The 19,726-nt window shown below is 34.7% G+C and overlaps 1 protein-coding gene across 11 annotated transcripts in view; it reads left to right on the top strand.

Moving 5' to 3' along the window:
* The window catches only part of LOC138713882 (protein piccolo-like), a 281,309-nt gene that overhangs the window by 109,668 nt on the left and 151,915 nt on the right, over positions 1-19,726 (top strand). For 9 of the 11 annotated variants that reach the window (XR_011336004.1, XM_069846380.1, XM_069846385.1 and 6 more), the window contains 5 exons: positions 1,492-1,718; positions 4,015-4,159; positions 8,390-8,613; positions 12,447-12,626; positions 13,584-13,854. Coding sequence is in view for 10 of the 11 variants with exons in the window: in XM_069846380.1 (XP_069702481.1) it covers positions 1,492-1,718; positions 4,015-4,159; positions 8,390-8,613; positions 12,447-12,626; positions 13,584-13,854 (1,047 nt within the window). In the remaining variant the exon portion in view is untranslated. The remainder of the gene's footprint in view (positions 1-1,491; positions 1,719-4,014; positions 4,160-8,389; positions 8,614-12,446; positions 12,627-13,583; positions 13,855-19,726) is intronic. The other 2 variants (XM_069846381.1, XM_069846382.1) reach the window with 2 other exon arrangements.

The following is a 19,726-nucleotide window of genomic DNA, read 5'->3' as shown; positions in this document are numbered from 1 at the left end:
TATTATTACCAATACTACTACTACTACTACTACTTTGGTGCTGTTACTGCTACTGCCAGTACTACTACTTCTGGTGCTGTTACTACTACTGCTACTGCTATTGCTACTACCAGTACTATCACTTCTAGTGCTGCTACTACTACTGCTACTTCTATTACTACTACCAGTATTACTACTATTTCTGGTATTGTTACTACTACTGCTGCTACTACTACTACTTCTGGTGCTACTACTGTTGCTGCTGCTATTATTACCAATACTACTACTACTACTACTACTACTACTACTACTACTACTTTGGTGCTGTTACTGCTACTGCCAGTACTACTACTTCTGGTGCTGTTACTACTACTGCTACTGCTATTACTACTACCAGTACTATCACTTCTAGTGCTGCTACTACTACTGCTACTTCTATTACTACTACCAGTATTACTACTATTTCTGGTACTGTTACTACTACTGCTGCTACTACTACTACTACTACTTCTGGTGCTACTACTGTTGCTGCTGCTATTATTACCAATACTACTACTACTTCTGGTGCTGTTACTACTACTGCTACTTCTATTACTACTACCAGTACTATCACTTCTAGTGCTGCTACTACTACTGCTACTTCTATTACTACTACCAGTATTACTACTATTTCTGGTACTGTTACTACTACTGCTGCTACTACTATTACTTCTGTTGTTACTACTGTTAGTATTACCAGTACTACTACTACTACTTCTGGTGCTGTTACTACTGCTGCTACTTCTATTACTACTACTAGTATTACTACTATTTCTGGTACTGGTGCTACTACTGTTGCTGCTATTACTACTACTACTTCTGGTGCTACTACTGTTGCTGCTATTACTATTACTTCTGGTGCTACTACTGTTGCTGCTATTACTACCAGTACTACTATTACACTACTTCTGGTGCTGTTACTACTACTGCTACTGCCAGTACTACTTCTGGTGCTGCTGCTACTACTGCTACTTCTATTACTACTACCAGTATTACTACTATTTCTGGTATTGTTACTACTACTGCTACTACTTCTGGTGCTACTACTGTTGCTGCTATTACTAGCAGTACTACTACTACTGCTACTACTACTACTACTACTACTGCTGCTGCTGATACTACTACTGCTACTTCTGGTGCTACTACTACTATTGCCAGTACTACGTCTGGTGCTGCTGCTTCCACTATTATTGTTACTGCTGCTGCTAATATGACTACCAGTACTACTACATATTGTTACTAGGTACCAATTTGAAAATTGGGTTGGAAATTCATGTAATAGTACAAGGACTTGAAATAGATATTAAAACGTCATCCAGATGCAGGAAAATGAAAATTGCTTGCAAGTATGAAATTAATGCGCAACTGAGATGGGTGAATTATGTCCACATTGTGACCATTTGCCCTAGTTCATATTCTGCATATGAATTTATGTTATTACACGGGGAATAATGCCAGTGATTATTTATTTAGGCTTGGGTGGTACATCACCACGTCCATCCCCTTCAGAAGAGAAGCCAGGTATAGAACAACAATTGCAGCAGAGTTCGCTGTTCCCAGACAATACAAGCCAACATCCAACACAAACTAATCTACAACACTTCCAGCAGCAACTGCAGCTCCATCAGCAGCAGCAGCAGGCGCAACTACAGCAACAACATCAGCTGATACAGCAGCACCAACAACAAAGTAACCTCCAGGTAACAAAGATAGAGTTATTGAGAAATAGTTGGCGAGAAATACCGGGTGTGTACAAAATTACGCCCAATTTCTATTCGTGCAAGCATACACCATGCACGAGGATTGTATTATTATTATTATTATTATTATTATTATTATTATTATTATTTTTTATTATTATTATTTTTTTTTTGTGAAGCTGCTGTTGAATATAAGTAGAATTATTGTGTCATGGTTATGATTATAGTTCGTTTGAATACGAAATGTACACGAACAAGAGGTCTGATCACTGCGATGGTGCAGCAGTTGTTACAAATACGACTTTCCGCTGACGCCGGTCTAGTCTTGGCTGACTCATTCTGTACTTATCACATTCAAAATATGGTGGAACTTTTTACACACTCGGTAGTAGAGCATATGCCTATTCAAAACAAGAATTCTTTGAGTCCTTCTTTCTTACGACACTAGTATAAAGTTCGTAATATACACCGTAATGCAATTATACCCATATGTAATCATGGAGGGTTTCTATGGACAAGCTGTATTAAAAAAAAAAAAAGCATTTCTATCTCAGGAACACTTAACGACCTTGTATGTATGTATGTATTTATTTACACTGCAAATGGGCAAGCACCCGGTGGCAGTGGTATACACAATATAAACAATACACAAAAAAAATGATAAGCAATACACAATAAATTTACAATACACAATACACAATACAATAAGAATACACAATATAATTTAACAGAATAATAATAAAACATAAATAAAATACCTAATTTTACATTACAACCTACATAATTATGTATAGGCCTTACATAAGTTTTAATAGTCTTTCACTTTATTCACATCTCACTCACTGCAGTGGCACTATGACGTATTTCACTGACACTTTAGGACACATTTCACTGACACACTATAACACATTTCACTGACACTATAGAACACATTTTATTGACGCTATAAATTATCACTGATCGGAACTATTCACTGCACTGTAAAACCATAACTCGCTTCACTGATACAACAGTTCAAATAAGTCAAATAATTACACCCTTAACCTTAAGACAATGTCTACCACATTACGAATTTCTGAGTGGTCACTTAATTATGAGATAGTAGGGATTCAACAGAAGACTTTCCACAACTACAGAGCAGTCTATGACATTTCTCTATGGCAGTTGGTAGCAAATGGGTCCAGCATCAGCGTTTGTCATTCCCAGTGAATGAGGTCTGCTACAGTCGTTAGAATCAGCTATTAAAATTACAGTATTCATACTGTTTACTAACCTTGACTACAGAAGGTGTTGAAAAAAATGACAAGTGCTGATGCTGCGTCCGTTTGCCGCCGAGTGCCGTAGAGAATGTCATAAACCGCTCTGTAGAAAGCTTGTCCTTGTTGGAATCAATGAAAGTGTGGTATTGTAAGTTCTTCAATAGCGACCGTAAATAAGGATTTGGATTATTGCACAGAAATTAAATATAAAGAAACTATCCCAATAAATAATGTTGAAAAATTTAGGAAAAGAAAAAATTTGTTTGCAATTTGTACTCTTTCTTTGACTACTATCGAGAAAGAACACATCACAATGTCACTAATGATGTTAACCTTTTGAATGAAGAGAGTATATTGAAAATAAATTATTTATATCCCTACAGATATTCTTTATTTTTAGATGAATTTCATTACATGAGTGTATAGACAGTAATGTGAAAAATCGATAATTTGCTTTTATAGTAATTTATTAATGAAATGCAATGTTAAAGATGTCATAATATTAATGTGAATTATAATAATTATTTCCATGAACATTAACTCTATAATCATCACCTTCTGACCTGATCTTGTTCACTATTGTACCGTGCTCTTGAACTCCTTAGATTCCTCCTTCCCACTATTATTTTCTTATCACTTTTGATACGTGATTATAATCATTCATTTCATTTCTTTTTATATTCATCATGTTCCTTAACAGATAATTTTCTATTTCTATTTCCTCATTCATAATATTACATAATATTGAATATGTTTTTATTATCGTAAACATTAAATTCCTATGAACTGTATAATTTACTGCTACGTTTCAGTGCCATGCATTTACTTCTAAGATATATGAGTTAATTAGGATATGATGTTTTTCTAGTTCCTTTAGCTAATACATTTCTAATTGCATTGTATATTATTCAATATCTTGATAATTTTATGTGTATAAAGTCAGATTTAATATATTTTGCGGACTGAAATGACTTGAATATTATTATTTATATACCTGAAGCAAACTTCGTTCCGGTTACAAACTCCTTTTATTGCAGGAGTGTGGCACCATGGACACAATGCGTTCTATTCAGCAGCAACAGCAACAGCAACCACAACAACAGCCTCCAACAACAACATCTGCAGCCAAACCTGCTACGGGCACAATTAGTGGAATGTTAGCTGACTTTAGTAAAGCTCTCGGTGGGTATTCCCTCACTACTTAGTGCTTGTGCTTCAATATTATGTCTTTAAAAGAATGAATAGTTTTCAGTACTTAAAAAAGTATACGATTGTCTTTCTGCTGTTAATAGTAATTTATGATAGCAAAATAATTATTGCGTAGGATGTTAGTGGTTCATAATGAGATATTAAGTAGACTATATTCCTTCCTTCCAAAACTTGGCAATACTGTCCTAGCAGACAGATCTTTGGAACATTAATTGCCTCTGCGGAAATTGACCTATGCTTTAGAAAGAGATTAATTCTGGACAGAATAAAATCTTTGACTAAAATTGAAACTAAAAGTACAAATAATTCTATACACATATAATAATTAATTTCTCGGAAGAAATTATTTTTCTTTGATAAGAACTGTAGTTTCATTTGCCAATTTATCCTGCATAATACAAAAATAAGCGAAAGAAATAGTTACAGTAGGGGAGAGTCGGGTAGTATCGGACGTCAGGTAATATCGGACAGTGAGTTTCTTTCATCTACCACACGATGATAGTACCTGATTGACATGGTTACGTTTCTGTGATGTCGCATAGAGAAACGTAACCATGTCATTCAGGTACTACCACATGGTGGTAGATGAAAGACACGCACTGTCCGATATTACCCGACGTCCGATACTACCCGACTCTCCCCTATATTTTATTTGGACTAAATCAACATTGTATGTTTTGATTTGAAATAAAAACCAATTATTTCATGATCATTATTTCTCAATAAATTGGTTTGTAGATACAGAATATTGTAACTTTTAATTTAAAACAATAATGTAACTTTTATTGTCACAACAATAATCACTTTCTATAATTGAATTTAAACACTCTCGTCAACAATGGGATTTCCACTCCACACAGCAACACAGTATTCGTTATTGCACTCCACAGACGACAATGACAATTCACTTGGATTATTGAGAACAACAATGTACTGCTAATCTTAACTAATGTTCACAAAGCACTATTTACAAAACAACTGTCAGTTCTCAGTTCACAGTTTGTTGCCTTGGCTAGTTCTTCTAGCTCATTCACTCAAGTTCACAGTATATCGAACCTAAGTCTTCCAGAGACAGTCCACTGCACTCGAACTCAGGACTTCTGGGGACAGTCCACTGCACTCGAACTCAAGTCTTCCAACTGCGTTGCTTCCGCCTGGACCCTCGCACAGTTGCGAACACACACTCAAGTCGAACTCCGGTCTCGTTGCTGGCTTCACTGCTACACAAGACTGACTGACTTGCTGACCAAAAACTGAACTGGCTCGCTCCTTCTTTGCGTCTCCTATTTATCACTAAACCATAGTTTCGAGAAATTACGATTTCGAGTGTCTTCCACCTATTTCTGCACGATTCTGTTCGGGAGGTTTCATCTCCCCCCTTCACCTCGCACAGCGAAGCACCCACAGCTTTGCCTCGCGCCGCAATGTTGGCTGTCCTCTTTCTCTACCGTGGCCCAGCGTGCCGTCGTTCCCCTTACGTCGCGCCACACCACAGCGACCAATGTTTCGTCTCCTGTGCGCCCTGTCGGACGCGCGTTCGAATCCCGACGCAGCTGTCACAATATGAACAAAGTCTGTCTTAAGAGAAATCGCTATATACAGCATGTTCAAAACCAAATTTGTTTGGTGTCAAGGATGTTGGAAACGTCTATTTCCATGATAATCTCGAAATCAGTGTTTGCATCATCACAATAGTATCCCTTTATACTTGGTACCAGGGGCGGATGCAAGGGGGGGGGGATTGAGGGGATATATCCCCTCCCGAAATTTTGAGAAAAATACGAAACAAGAAACAAAAATAATAATATTAATTTTAATTCGTGAATGTACATAGGAATTAGAGAGTTTTCCACTTAAATTCTCTTTGCTAAAGTGTTAAATTCCAAGAACTGCAGGAAGACAAATACAGCGTTCTTACTTCAAGACAGAGAGCATTTTAGGCTTTTAATTTTCCTTCTCTTCTTAGACTATTTTATTAGTCAGCTCAAGGACAGGTTTTTAAATGAAAAGGGAATCCTAAAGTCCATACAAACTTTACTGCCTAAAAACATAGTGCGAGCATCAGATGAAGATTCAGAAACTGCTGTTGAGGCTATAGTAAATCAGTTGCCCAATGATGTTGATGCATCACCAGAGTCTTTCTTCAATAAATTGAAGATGTGGAGAAGAAATTTCCTTGATCAGAAAAATCTTCACCTAATACCTACTGATTTTATATCATCTTTGAACAGGTGCAATGAAATTATTTTTCCCTGCACTCGCAAGGCGCTGAAACTTTTCTGCACGTTGCCTGTAACTACAGCAACACCAGAACGGTCGTTCTCAACTTTGCGGTATTTGAAGACTTACTTGAGGAGCACGATGGGAGCAGACAGATTAAATGGACTGGCCTTGATGTATATACATAAAAATGTAGAAGTAAAAGCTCATGAAGTGCTGGATGAAATGTCTAAGAAGCCTCGTCGCCTTCTTCTGTAAATGTCATTCTGTCATTTTTTTGTATTGCAGTCATTGTAAATGTTAAAATTAAAAAATTATGGTTTATTTAACAACGATCGCAATTGCCGAGGTTATGTCAGTGTCGCCGATGTGCCGGAATTTTTTCCCTCAGGACTTCTTTTACATGCCAGTAAATCGACTGATAAGAGGCCTGTCGCATTTAAACACACTTAAATGCCATCGAGCTGGGTTGGGGTAGAACCCGCAACTTCGAGCACAGAAGGCTATACCGACTACGCTACTCAGGCCAACTTGTAAATGTTTGTGACTCGGAAACAAATTGTGAATATATAAACTTATTTCTCATTACTCCATTTTTACTATCTCCCCAAATCCCTCCCCGAAAAAAAATCCTGCGTCCGTCCCTGCTTGGTACCTATACTGAGGAAATAACAACGTAGCATTAAGACATCTCAAGTGATACGATGAAAGAGTAATGGAACGGAGAAAAATTCTCTCCGGCGCCGGGATTTGAACCCGGGTTTTCAGCTCTATGTGCTGATGCTTTATCCACTAAGCCACACTGGATACCCAAGAGTTGGAACTTAATCTGAGACGATTCTGTCCGACGCCGGAGTGGGTATCCGGTGTGGCTTAGTGGATAAAGCATCAGCACGTAGAGCTGAAAACCCTGGTTCAAATCCCGGTGCCGGAGAGAATTTTTCTCCGTTCCATTACTCTTTCATCGAATGATTACGCAGAATATCTGCATGGAAATATCATATGTACTTCGGTACATAAAAATAGTATATCTCAAGTGATGTTCAACACCCCAAATAAAATTAAATCCTAAACATATCAAGGATATCAGTTGTGACAGCTTTGGAGTGAGAATGTAACAGTAAAGATGCCCATTACAGAAACTGAAAGAAGAAACAGACCAAGAACACCTGACTAAATGAGCACTTCTTAGTGTTCAAGTATTGGTGTGGGAAATATTACAGTGCAATGAATGTATTTTCAATAGTTCGGCAAATGTTGTTGTTTTCTAATGCCAGGCGTTTGAAATAAAGTCATTTGACCTCTTGCACTCCAATATTTTTCAAAGATATTATCATGGCCAGCCGCTGAAGCACAGATTTTGAGGTGTTCCGAATCCATTTCTTGGTTTGAGTTGCACAATGGGCAGTTAGGGGACTGATATATTCCAATTCTATGCAGGTGTTTGGCCAAACAATCATGGCCTGTTGCCAATCTAAATGCAGCTACAGACGATTTGCGTGGTAAATCGGGAATTAACTGTGGATTATGATGCAGAGAGTTCCATTTTTTCCCTTGAGATTGTGTTATCAAATTTGGTTGTTGAAGTCTAAGTATGTAGATTTAATAAATCTTTTCACAGAGTAATACGTAGATTTAGTAACAGGTCTGTAAGTAGCAGTGCTGCCCTTCTTTGCTAAAGCATCTGCATTCTCGTCATTGCCATTTTCAGTTCGGCAAATGTTGAGCCATGATTAGATGGGGGATTGCTTAGTTTATAGTAGGTTGTTATTTTCCTTGTTGCTTGCTTATCTTCCTTTTAATTTAAATAAATGTGTCATAAGAGGTTTTTTAATTAATGTTAAATTTAAACTGTGTCTGATGCAAATAGTTTCAGGTTATCCTTTTTACACTTGTATTTAAAGAGAGTAATTCTTCAGTGTAGCCAACAGTACATCCATTCATATATTTACTTGTGCATATCTTTCATATGAATGTGTTCAGGTTTGGGAGGTACTTCTCCACGTCCATCTCCTTCAGATGAAAAACCAGGCATGGAGCAACAATTACAGCAAGGTTCGTTGTTCTCACAAGATGCAAGTCATCAACAGCAACAACAAAATATGCAACATTTCCAGCAGCAGTTACAACTCCAGCAGCAGTCTCAGCTCCAACAACAACAACAGTTTCTGCAGCAACAGCAACAACAGCAACAAGGTGGCATTCAGGTAAGTATTTCAGTGAAGAAAATAAACCAGACATATAGTGAATATGGTTACAGAGGTGCCAACTATTACCTACAGATTTCCACCCACTATTACGACTTTACGGGCAAAGGGAATATTAGTACAGAAAAGCAAATTTATGACAGCAAAAAATAAAATTATACATATACATGCATGCATACATACATACATACTGCTCTGCCAAATGACAGGTATTTCACTGCAAACCCAGCATTCTCTAATCTTTCCTATTTTCCGCATATCCATATAATAATAATAATAATAATAATAATAATAATAATAATAATAATAATAATAATGATTTATTTAACCTGGCAGAGTTAAGGTCATACAGCCTTCTCTAACACTCAACCAGGAGTAAAACTGCGTTACAAAAAACACTACAAATTTACAAAGTACACTACAATTTTACACACAAAACTGAATAAGATAATAATAATAATGAAATGTAAACAACAAGTAAGTAGAAATCAGACATAATATATAACATACAGAAAGAAAGGAAAAAGCATAATAAAATGTGAACAGCAGGTCAAAATAAATGAATATATATCTTACCATGTCGTTTATCATCTGATATCTTCTTCTACCCTGAACTTTTCTCCCATCCACCATTCTTCCAGTGCATCCTTCAGTAGGCAGGTTCTTCTCAGTCTCAGTCAATGACTCAACCAATTTCTTTTTCTCTTTCTGATCAACTTCAGCATTATTCTTCCTTCACCCACCCTTTTCAACACTGCTTCATTTCTTATTCTGTCTGTCCATTTCACACGCTTCATTCTTCTCCATATCCACATTTCAAATGCTTCTAGTCGCTTCTGTTCACTTCTTCGTAATGTCCGTGTTTCTGCTCCATACAATGCCACACTCCACACAAACACACACACACATATTACAAGCTATAAACAACAAAAGTGACACCAAATAAGAGTGATCTAGGGAGGAGAACTTAAAACAATTTGTAAATTTGGAATAGGCTTCATGCATGTAGTATTACATTCGTAATGGGGCATCCAGTTATACAGCAACTCATGAAAAAAAAAAAACACACAGTAAATATAAATATTTCAGTGTTTGATGGCATTATTTACTTTTCTTGAAAAGGAAAGAGATATTGAGTAATCAATGAAAAATGCATCCATTGTTAAGTGAAAGTGAAATTTGTGAACCGGTAATGGGATCTGTGTTATCTTCATCTAGTGCTCTTATTGGTGAGTCAATGTATAAAACTGTTGGCCGCGAAATCAAATATAAAAATTGATGGGAAAATAAATGTTTGTTTAGTCAACTGTCCGAAGACAGATCTGAACCCCTCGAGTGATACCAACATGGCACCACTTATGAGGCAAGTAGGCCAGAAGATAATGGTGTAGGGTGGCCAGTTCCTTTCCTCCTAAATATGATAGGTTGTACTTGAAGTGGTGCATTTTTTTAGATTGTTTGAAATGCATCTAAAAATGACATCGAAGCTCTTAAAAAACAGGCCAGGGTCTTCATATCAGTGCCTTTTAAAGACTTCCGAAAAGCTACTAGAAGTTGCATTCGTCTAATTTAATCTGTGAGTGATTACTACTTGTAGACCTACTAAATTTAGGTGATTTATGTAAAAGGATACTTAACACTGGCTTAATGACACAATTTTACACAGAAGGTTAATTCATGTTCACCATGTTTTACATAACAATATTAGGACTTTTAAGTTAATGTCTGTGTTAACATTTAATAGTATTTAAAACAAATATAAATGAATGAAAACTCTCTTTCTCTAATTGACCCCATTTTTCTATGTTTTCTTTTACATAGACTGCCTCTGTTGTTGTTAGGTAAGATCTGAATTATTGTTTCTTTTGCTGTGAGTTCCACTTCCCTCCGGTATAGCACAGTATAAATTTCCCCCCAGGGGAAAAGGTCTGGCTTCAACTCTGTTCCAGTAGAGAGAAACAAATTTCAGATAAATCGAAAATTCTGATGTATTCTTCAACACAACTTTCATTTCGCAAAATTTACAATCAACCAGTATAAAAACTTATTCACCGAATTCCTGTACAGAACTATGCAGCTTTGCATTCAACGTGCATTTCACTTTAGGCATTGTGAAATCAAACTGGAGACCTAAGAGAAGAGCTTGGAAAACAAAAGAAGATATTTCCACCTCTCTCCCTAACGAAGTTCCTGCTAGTCATTTGCATTTACATATTTTCCGCTTCTGTGTAGAATAAAGTTCAGTCTGAAATGTATTTTCAAGAAATATACTAACTCTAATTTTTACATAAACCAAATTCATTACTAAAATGTGGCTTAAGTTGAACCATGTTCCAAAATTAAATCAATATATTATGCTCTATAATGAAGAAAATTTATAAAGATGCATTTAGATGACAATAAACATTAAATAATCTAATCAGAATTACAAGAATTATTAGAGAGGTAGGTAAGTAGCAAAGTAAGTAGGTGTTATGTTCAATTACATTTAGAAATGGGAATATACCTAAGAAAGAATGTGACATATCGTAAAATTCCGAGCCTCGATTATTATTATTATTATTATTATTATTATTATTATTATTATTACTATTATTATTATTATTATTATTATTATTATTATTATTATTATATCTTGTCATTTTGGCAACCTGTAAATCCAAGATGTTGTTTTGCAATAAAGTATATATACAGGGCTTTCATTTCAAAACTTCCCAGTCTAAATAACTAATTACTTAAATTGAATTCAAATTAAACAAAAAAAAAAAACACGTCAATTTAGATATTGAGGGGGAAGTCTGCAACCAGGCTTAATTGCATTTTAGATTTCACCCCCCAGTCCCCAGCCATCCCCTTTAGAAATTTCAAATGGCACCCCTATATTTTTATACATAAATATGAAAGAGCATTCAATTGTTTATACACCTCATTCATTTATTTCACATCTCCTTTGCTTTATATCGTTGCTGGCAACCTCGATTCTTGTTACTGTTGATTAGAGCTGAAGCTACAAATACCATTGAACATTTCTTGTAATAGTTGTGTTCGTGTATTAAATTATTGTAAAATGTTCAATGGTATTTATAGCTTCAGCTCTAATCAACAGTAACAACAATCGAGGTTGCCAGGCAACGGTATAAAACAAAAGATGTGAAATAAATGAATGAGGTGTATAAACAATTAAATGCTCTTTCATATTTAACTATAAAAATGTAGAGGTGTCATTTGAAATTTCTAAAGGGAATGGCTGGGAAGTGAGGGGTGAAATCTAAAATGCAATTAAATCTGGTTTCAGGCTTCCCTCTCAATATCTAAATTGACGTGTTTTTTTTTTTTTGTTTAAATTTAATTCAATTTAAATAATTAGTTATTTAGACTGGGAAGTTTTGAAATGAAGATGATTATTATTATTATTATTATTATTATTATTATTATTATTATTATTATTATTATTATTATTATTGATATTTTTATTGCTGTTATTGTAGTCGATGTTATTGTTGTTATTATTATTATTATTATTATTATTATTATTATTATTTTTATTTTTATTGCTGTTATTGTGGTCGATAATATTATTATTATTATTATTATTATTATTATTATTATTATTATTATTATTATTGATATTTTATTGCTGTTATTGTGGTCGACATTATTATTATTATTATTATTATTATTATTATTATTATTATTATCATTATTTTTATTTTATTATTATTATTACCATTACTTATTTTATTTATTATTATTTTTATTATTATTATCATTATTTATTATTATTATTATTATTATTATTATTATTATTATTATTATTATTATTATTATTTCAGGGAACTGTATTGGGTATTTTGTCAGGACAACAGTCATTATTCACACAGCATCTGACTCCACAGCAACAACAGATGTATCAGCAACACATGCAACTTCAGCATCAAGCACAACACCTAAAGAAAATAAGACGCTCTCTACCTCACTCTGCCTCTGATCAAGCTCAACCAATCCGCCAGCAGGTAACTTACCAAGTGCACTTATTTACCTACAAATCCTTAGAACACTTGGTGTTTGTAACTCTGTTTCCTCGTCTATCAAATATTGTATCCATTAAATTTTTAAGTAGATTTTTTGAGCCATTCATATTTTCAAAATAAGTTAACAATCTCTAGGTATCGATCAAATTCCAGCAGAATTAATACAAAAGGGTGAAAACACATTATCTAGTGAAATTTTATAAGCTTGTACTTGCTATTTGGGAAAAGGAAATTGCACCAGAACATTGAAAGGAGTCCATATTTGTATCTACCGTTATCTTTAAGAAGGAGGAAAAGATGAATTGTAGTAACTTTCGAGGAATATCATTTTTATTGACATTGTACAAAATTTTGTCCAATTTTCTTTTGAGAAGACTAACTCCATATGTAGATGAAATTATTGGGTATCATCAATGTGGTTTCAGGTGTAATATATCGACTATTGATCAGATTTTTTGTATTCAACAGATATTGGAGAAAAAATGGGCATATAAGGGCGTAGTACATTAGTTATTCGTAGATTACAAAAATGCATGACTCGTTTAAGAGAGAAGTTATATATAATATTCTTATTGGATTTGGTATTCCCAAGAAACTAGTTCGATCAATCCTGGTGTTGTTCTCCCTATTCCACGCCCCTCTGACATTTCTTCTCTTATCCTGACTGTGACATGTTGTTTGATTATGAAGATTACTGAATAGCCTCCTCTCTTTTCAATCCACATGAATTTTTCTTCAGAATCCCCATAAGTTTGTTCCAATTAATTCTGTCAAAAGCCTTTTCCATGTCCTCAATTACTACATACACTTCGTTACATTTTTCTAGCTATCTTTCACCAATTATTCGCAGCAGTCCAATTTTATCTCCCATGGTTCATATTAATATGCTTATGCAGAACCATCTTGTTAACCACACATTGAATTTGTCTTCATTTCCAGAGGAAAGACGTTGGTGTAGGCCAGTCCATGATGACCGGTCAGCATCTACTGAACAGTCAGGCAGTGCCACCGCACCTGGTGAACAACCCAGCTGTCTCGCAGCATCTAATGGGCGGACAAGGAGTTCCGTTGTCACAGCACCTCGCTAGCAGTCAGTCTGTTGTCTCACACATGATGTCTCGCCACGCGCTTGGTGGACATCTCGTTACTAGCCAACCAGTGATGAGTAGTGGGATCACAGTATCTTCAGGCCTTCAACAAGTTCCATGCAGTGAGTTGTGCTGCTTACCATTGTTGTGAAGCAACTCTTTTATTCACTTTTTGTACTTTTCTTTTATTGACATGCTTTTTTATTCTTTTTACACGTTATTTTTTATGGACATATTTCTATGTTTAAATATGTGTTTACAATGAGGTCATTTTTTTGTAACATTTTGATAATTAATTTTCAGTATAGAGTTAAAACTTGCCCAGACATGTTCAAACATTTTTAACAAGAGCCAGAACAGGTCACATTGTCACTCAATTGTACCTACACCGATTTCACATTTCTGATAATCCTACTTGTCTGTGGTGTAGTAATCATGATGAAGATCTGGAACACATTCTTCTATACTGTCCATCCATAAACCACAAAAGAAGTAAATTAAAATCATCAGTACCAGTTGCAGAAGACACAGCCCTGCAGTATATATTGAGTACACCCCAACTCTGGCTACTAGCAACAGGCATCTATAATGAACACCGATCAAAATACCCCTCATTTCTCGTGAAAAACAACTGAATAGACTACAGTGGACTTTATGTTGTTAGCAAACAGCTGGATACATTAAGAAGATTGATTGATTGATTTCAGTATAGAGTTGATAATTTTTATCTTTCCTAGATGTTACCATGTAATGATATTGAGCAATTTTATTATGTGTTATATGTTAAGAAATAAATATACGATTTTTGCGATTGGTGTATTGCATTTGATGTAATGTCCAATTTATGGTTTCAAGACGTAAACATAATCAATTTTAGGACTAACGTATACAGTCCTGCTGTTCTCTAGATGAAGCAGCATCCTTCCTTTTGGAAGATTTTGAATGGTGAAATGGTGACAGATTTGTGTCAAATAGTAAGCATTACTATGTCGTAATCAGTGGCGGCTCGTGATAAAATATTATGTGTGTTCACAATTTTGTGTTCCAAAATCGAAAAGAATTTGAAATTGTACGTTTTTAGCCTAATATGAAATGTCATGATTCCAATGTTTCACTGTCGAAAAAACCGTATATAAATTCAAAACAACATATAATAATAATAATAATAATAATAATAATAATAATAATAATAATAATGATGAAACCTAGTTTTTTTATTTCCAATTTTTCCTGGCAAGCCAGTTTACCCAGTTCTTTACTCTTCAAAATTACTTGAACAGAATTCATTGTTTACGTTTGTTAAAAATTAATACATAACACAATTTACAAAAGCGTGTGTTCAGTAATATATTTTGATTCACAACACACTGATACACTATAGCCTATACCAGTACTGTAATCCCATTCGCATAGATTGATTACTATAAATACATGCCAGTAAATATTATTCTTAAGGGAAGAGGATGGTATTTTTTGGTGAAAAATGAGTAAATTTTCAAAAAAACCTTTTTTTCCTTAAAATACTCTGTGATATGTGTAGAATACATTGTATAATATTTTGTGGGTATTTGTGTCCTTATCGGTTGTTGAGACGCCATGTTTAAACTTCCTGCGCTCTGGATTTTTAAATCACACCGCCCTTTGTTTGTTGTTTCCGGAACTTCATTTTTTTTTCAAAACCAAATTTTTCTTTAAAATACTCTGTGATGTGTGTGGAATACATTGTATAACATTTTGTGGGTATCTGTGCCCTTATTGGATGTTGAGACGCCATTTTTAAAGTTCCTGCGCTCTGGATTATTAAATCACACCCCCTTTGATTGCCGTTTCTGGAACTTTATTTTTTTCTGCTACATTGCCAGACAAAAATCGATATAATTTTTGAACTATTAAAGATGTATGACTGAAATTTAGAATACACATTCTCTAGACTACTAGGAAACTTTTCTCTGTAACGGAATTTCCCTAATTGATTTCATTTTAAAAATAAGTCTCTCTGTTTGCAAGAAAGAAAATAAAAAAATGTTATTAAATTTTAATTGTTTATTTTACAAATCTAGGAACTAATATCAAAATTCTGTTACAGACAGTTTGTAGAGCGTGCTTTTACAAATAAATTGTAACAAACGGTTTGAATTTATCTTTAAAAATGGCTTAGATATATCGAGTTTAGTAAAATCCTGCATTCGGTACATTTTCTTTTTCAAATCTGGCTCCCAAATAATTTTTTCAAAATATTTATATTTGGTTGAGTTGCTATAGCCATGAGCTCTCTACATACAAAAAATTAATATTTGACACCAAATAGGAAAAAAGTTTTAAAAATTACTATCCTCTCCCCTTAAATAATATACACCACCATACAGATATTTAAATTCATACCACCATCACATTCAGCCAGCACGCATTTCAAAGCCAAACTATGCTATATGTCGACACTGAAGTATAGTAATTCACAAGCTACACTCTCGTAGCAGCACTGTACACACATCCACATAAAGTAAATGTTCCAACAGTGAGATGCTGACACCTGCAGGCTAAAATACAGACTAATTAAATTTCCTCCTCGAGATATAGCACGTAAATGATAGGCATCTGTAGGATAGATTCACTGTTCACTTAATGCTTTGTGCTCTTGACGAGTCATAAGCGGCCAGTGAAAGACAATTTTCTGCCGCGCATGAGTGAAATTTCTGTAACCTTCTTGAAAAGAGCACGGCTTGTACGTGAACGGATATTGCCAAGTTTACGTAAGAAGTTTATACAAGATGCGGGAAGTTTAAAATACTCGATCCTGATATTATATATCCCCACTAGGGCAATACGGTATTAAATAATAAAACTAGTCGTGCATTAATGGAAACAAGGTGTTCACATGCTCTTGTGCTCTTATTGACGCACCGCCACTGGTCGTAATTATAATCATATTTTATTATATGTTGTACTTTTGATAAATGAAATTATGAGAAACATGGTAAGAAATATTTACGAACTCTCAACATTTTGTCATCATCATCATCATCATCATCATCATCATCATCATCATCATCATCATCACCATCATAATCGTCAGTTTGAAGAATTAATTCAAAGCAATCTATTATGATTGTAAGGAGTTATTTTTGTAAAATTCTACATTAGAAATAGCTTATCAGTCTGGAAGGATGTGTTTATTGTACATAATTTTTAAACTGAAATAACATTTTTGTATTGGAAGAAATCCATACAAATTAAAGCCAGTTTAAAAATCTGAACAAATATCTTAAGAAATTAATGTTAATGCCTCATTGTAAATGCATAAAGTAAATTTTTGATTTTCTTTTATGATTTTATATTTTATTTTAGTTTCATATTTAATTTTTTATTTACCCATTTATTTATTTATTTCAGTACTGTCTTCATTCATGTGAGCCCGCTTAAATGTTGTTAAACAGCTCCAAGAGGAGGTAATTATGTGATGGAAGTAGATTGTGATAAATCTACTTTCGCTTCTTTGAAAATAAGATGCTTGTGTTTCACAGATAGCTAGGAAGTGCCAATTTTAACAGAAGTAAATGCATCTGAACTTGCATGATATAATAATAGGAGGCCATCTAAATAATATTTATACAATATAGTATAATAATTTCTACAGGCTGCATGTTTATTTTTTTTTAAGTTAAAATTTTCGGGGTACCTATATTTTCACTTTTAGAGGAAGCGCAAAGAAAGCTTGCCCATTTGACTGATGCGCAGAGAACGATATTCGGTCCTCGTGCCGCCATGCTCGTTACAGGGCTGCTATGAATCACGTAATGCTGATTACAGGGCGCATTCGAGAGCGCGGTCTTGAGCTGTTCGTATCATGGAGTGTATTGTGCAAAGCGGGTAGAAGCCAGTGTGTGCATTACATATTCTGCGTTTTATCCCTGATATCAGTAGTTTTATGTAGTTCAAAGTATGTTAGTTAAATAACAGAGGTCTGTATAACATTCTATGTACTTAACAATGCCCCCCATTGGCTCTAAATTAGTAAGTGCTAATAAAACATTACACAGTCAAACTATGGAATTGTTTATAACGTTTATAAATTTATGAAAAATGAAACAGGCTCTGCTCGTAACATAAGGAGTATATACAGATTAAAATAAACCGACCATAGTACCCTAGTTATCGGAACATTTTAATAAAATCGCACAGTATTAGTGTTTTATTACAACGTCAAATGTAAATTATTACATGATTACATATTTTTTATAACATCTTTGTCATTTCATTCAGTGATTTTATGTGTAAAAAAATTCGTGCTTCTGTATTTTCAACAATGTTATGTTATTAGTTACTCTGCAACAAGGTTTAGGTTACGTTACACGCGCTGTGATAAATCTCACTCGAAACATCAAGCCAGCAGACGACTGAGAACTGTCGACAGTTTGCCAATCGAATCGAAGCGAGGTCGAGTGCACCCGAATGTTTCCGAAAGTTCGCGCAGCTTACCATGGCAAGCTCTTCTTGCGTCTACTCTACTGTCAGCACGTTTTAAGCACGTAGCTTGTGCATGTGTAGAACTAATGTACAGTATGGTATACATAGTTTATTTTATAAATTATTAAACTCACGACATACTTAATAAATATCATATTTTTCTGGGTATTACTCATTTTTAAGGTGTTATGGCAATTTCTTGTAATGGGTGAAGTGTTTGTCTTTGGAGCATGGGCATATGTTTACTAAAATGTGCTGGTCCTTGTGGGTGAAATACATTTCCATTGAAAATGGTAAATAAATATCTATTTGTTTTAAATTGAACAAATCATCAGAAAGAATATTACTTTAGAAGTATGTGAATATTAAAAAATATAATTTTCTGAATGTTAATTCTCAAAAAAGTGCAACTATAAGATTAATATTAAATGATATGATAATGTGGAATGGTGTCCAAGTAATACGTGTAGATAATATCATTTGTAGAAGTCATAATGCAGCAGGGAATATCACTAGCGAAATACTTAGATAATAGGCCTTCCATTTCAAACTTCCAGGTTCAAATCCCAGGGGGTCGAAGTGGAATTCGTAGTGGCTGAAGACTTCGTTAGGGCATGTTTGCTTGTTGCCATATTCTACTAAATCTCCATCAGCACTTCATTGTCATTGCCCTTTGAGAAAATATCCAACTTTGTCTTGAGTATTGTAACACAACATCCATAGCTGAAAACAGAAAATTGCAACATCTAAACAATTGATTTTCATTAGGGAAATATGCCTTCTTTGGAAGCCGGCTAGACTGACAAGATTGACGTGGGCAAAACATCAGTTTGTGAGAAAATATTTAAATAATCTTAAGCAAACAAATTCCAGGATGTTCCCTTCAGAGATTTCAGACGACTTTTTGTAACTAAAAATATAATCGTGTCTGCTTCAAGATTAGCTGGCACAGGTTTGATTCCCGGTGGTATCAGAAATTTTCATGTAAAATTTCTACCTCGGGATTAGGAGAGATGGCGGTGCACAACTTCTAATCACTAGATTGTGCACCAATATGCCTGGGTTAAATTCCAAATCTCTCCGCAGTGCATATGAAGAGAAGGCATATGTCACTGTTAATAGTGATTTGTCCTCGGACAGGGATGTTAAGCCTGGCGACTCCCTTGGTACTCTTCGACAGGAGTAGGCTATGTGCTGGCACTGGGTCTCCCCTTCTTCCTTTCTCATCATCATCACTCATTCCATACACTACACTTACACGTACACTCACTTTAGTACACGACATAACTCTCCACAGATACACATTATGTACAGTGTGGCCTGTCAAATTGGTGTGCAACTAGAAAATGGGTCAGTCCTGCCATCTATCCACAATATGCGGAACCCGAATCACGTGGTTAGGCATTAGAGACATATATTCATACACACATTTTTCAATTCATGTGACTTTTCAATAAATAAATAAATTCTGTTACATAGATTTTCAGGTAGTTGCTCCTGTGAAGAGTGGTGGTCTGTCAGCCGATCTTG

The sequence above is a fragment of the Periplaneta americana genome, chromosome 14 (genome assembly GCF_040183065.1).
Source record: "Periplaneta americana isolate PAMFEO1 chromosome 14, P.americana_PAMFEO1_priV1, whole genome shotgun sequence".
NCBI lineage: Eukaryota > Metazoa > Arthropoda > Insecta > Blattodea > Blattidae > Periplaneta > Periplaneta americana.
Note: the sequence above shows the minus strand (reverse complement) of the source record. Positions and strands in the feature narration are given on the sequence as shown.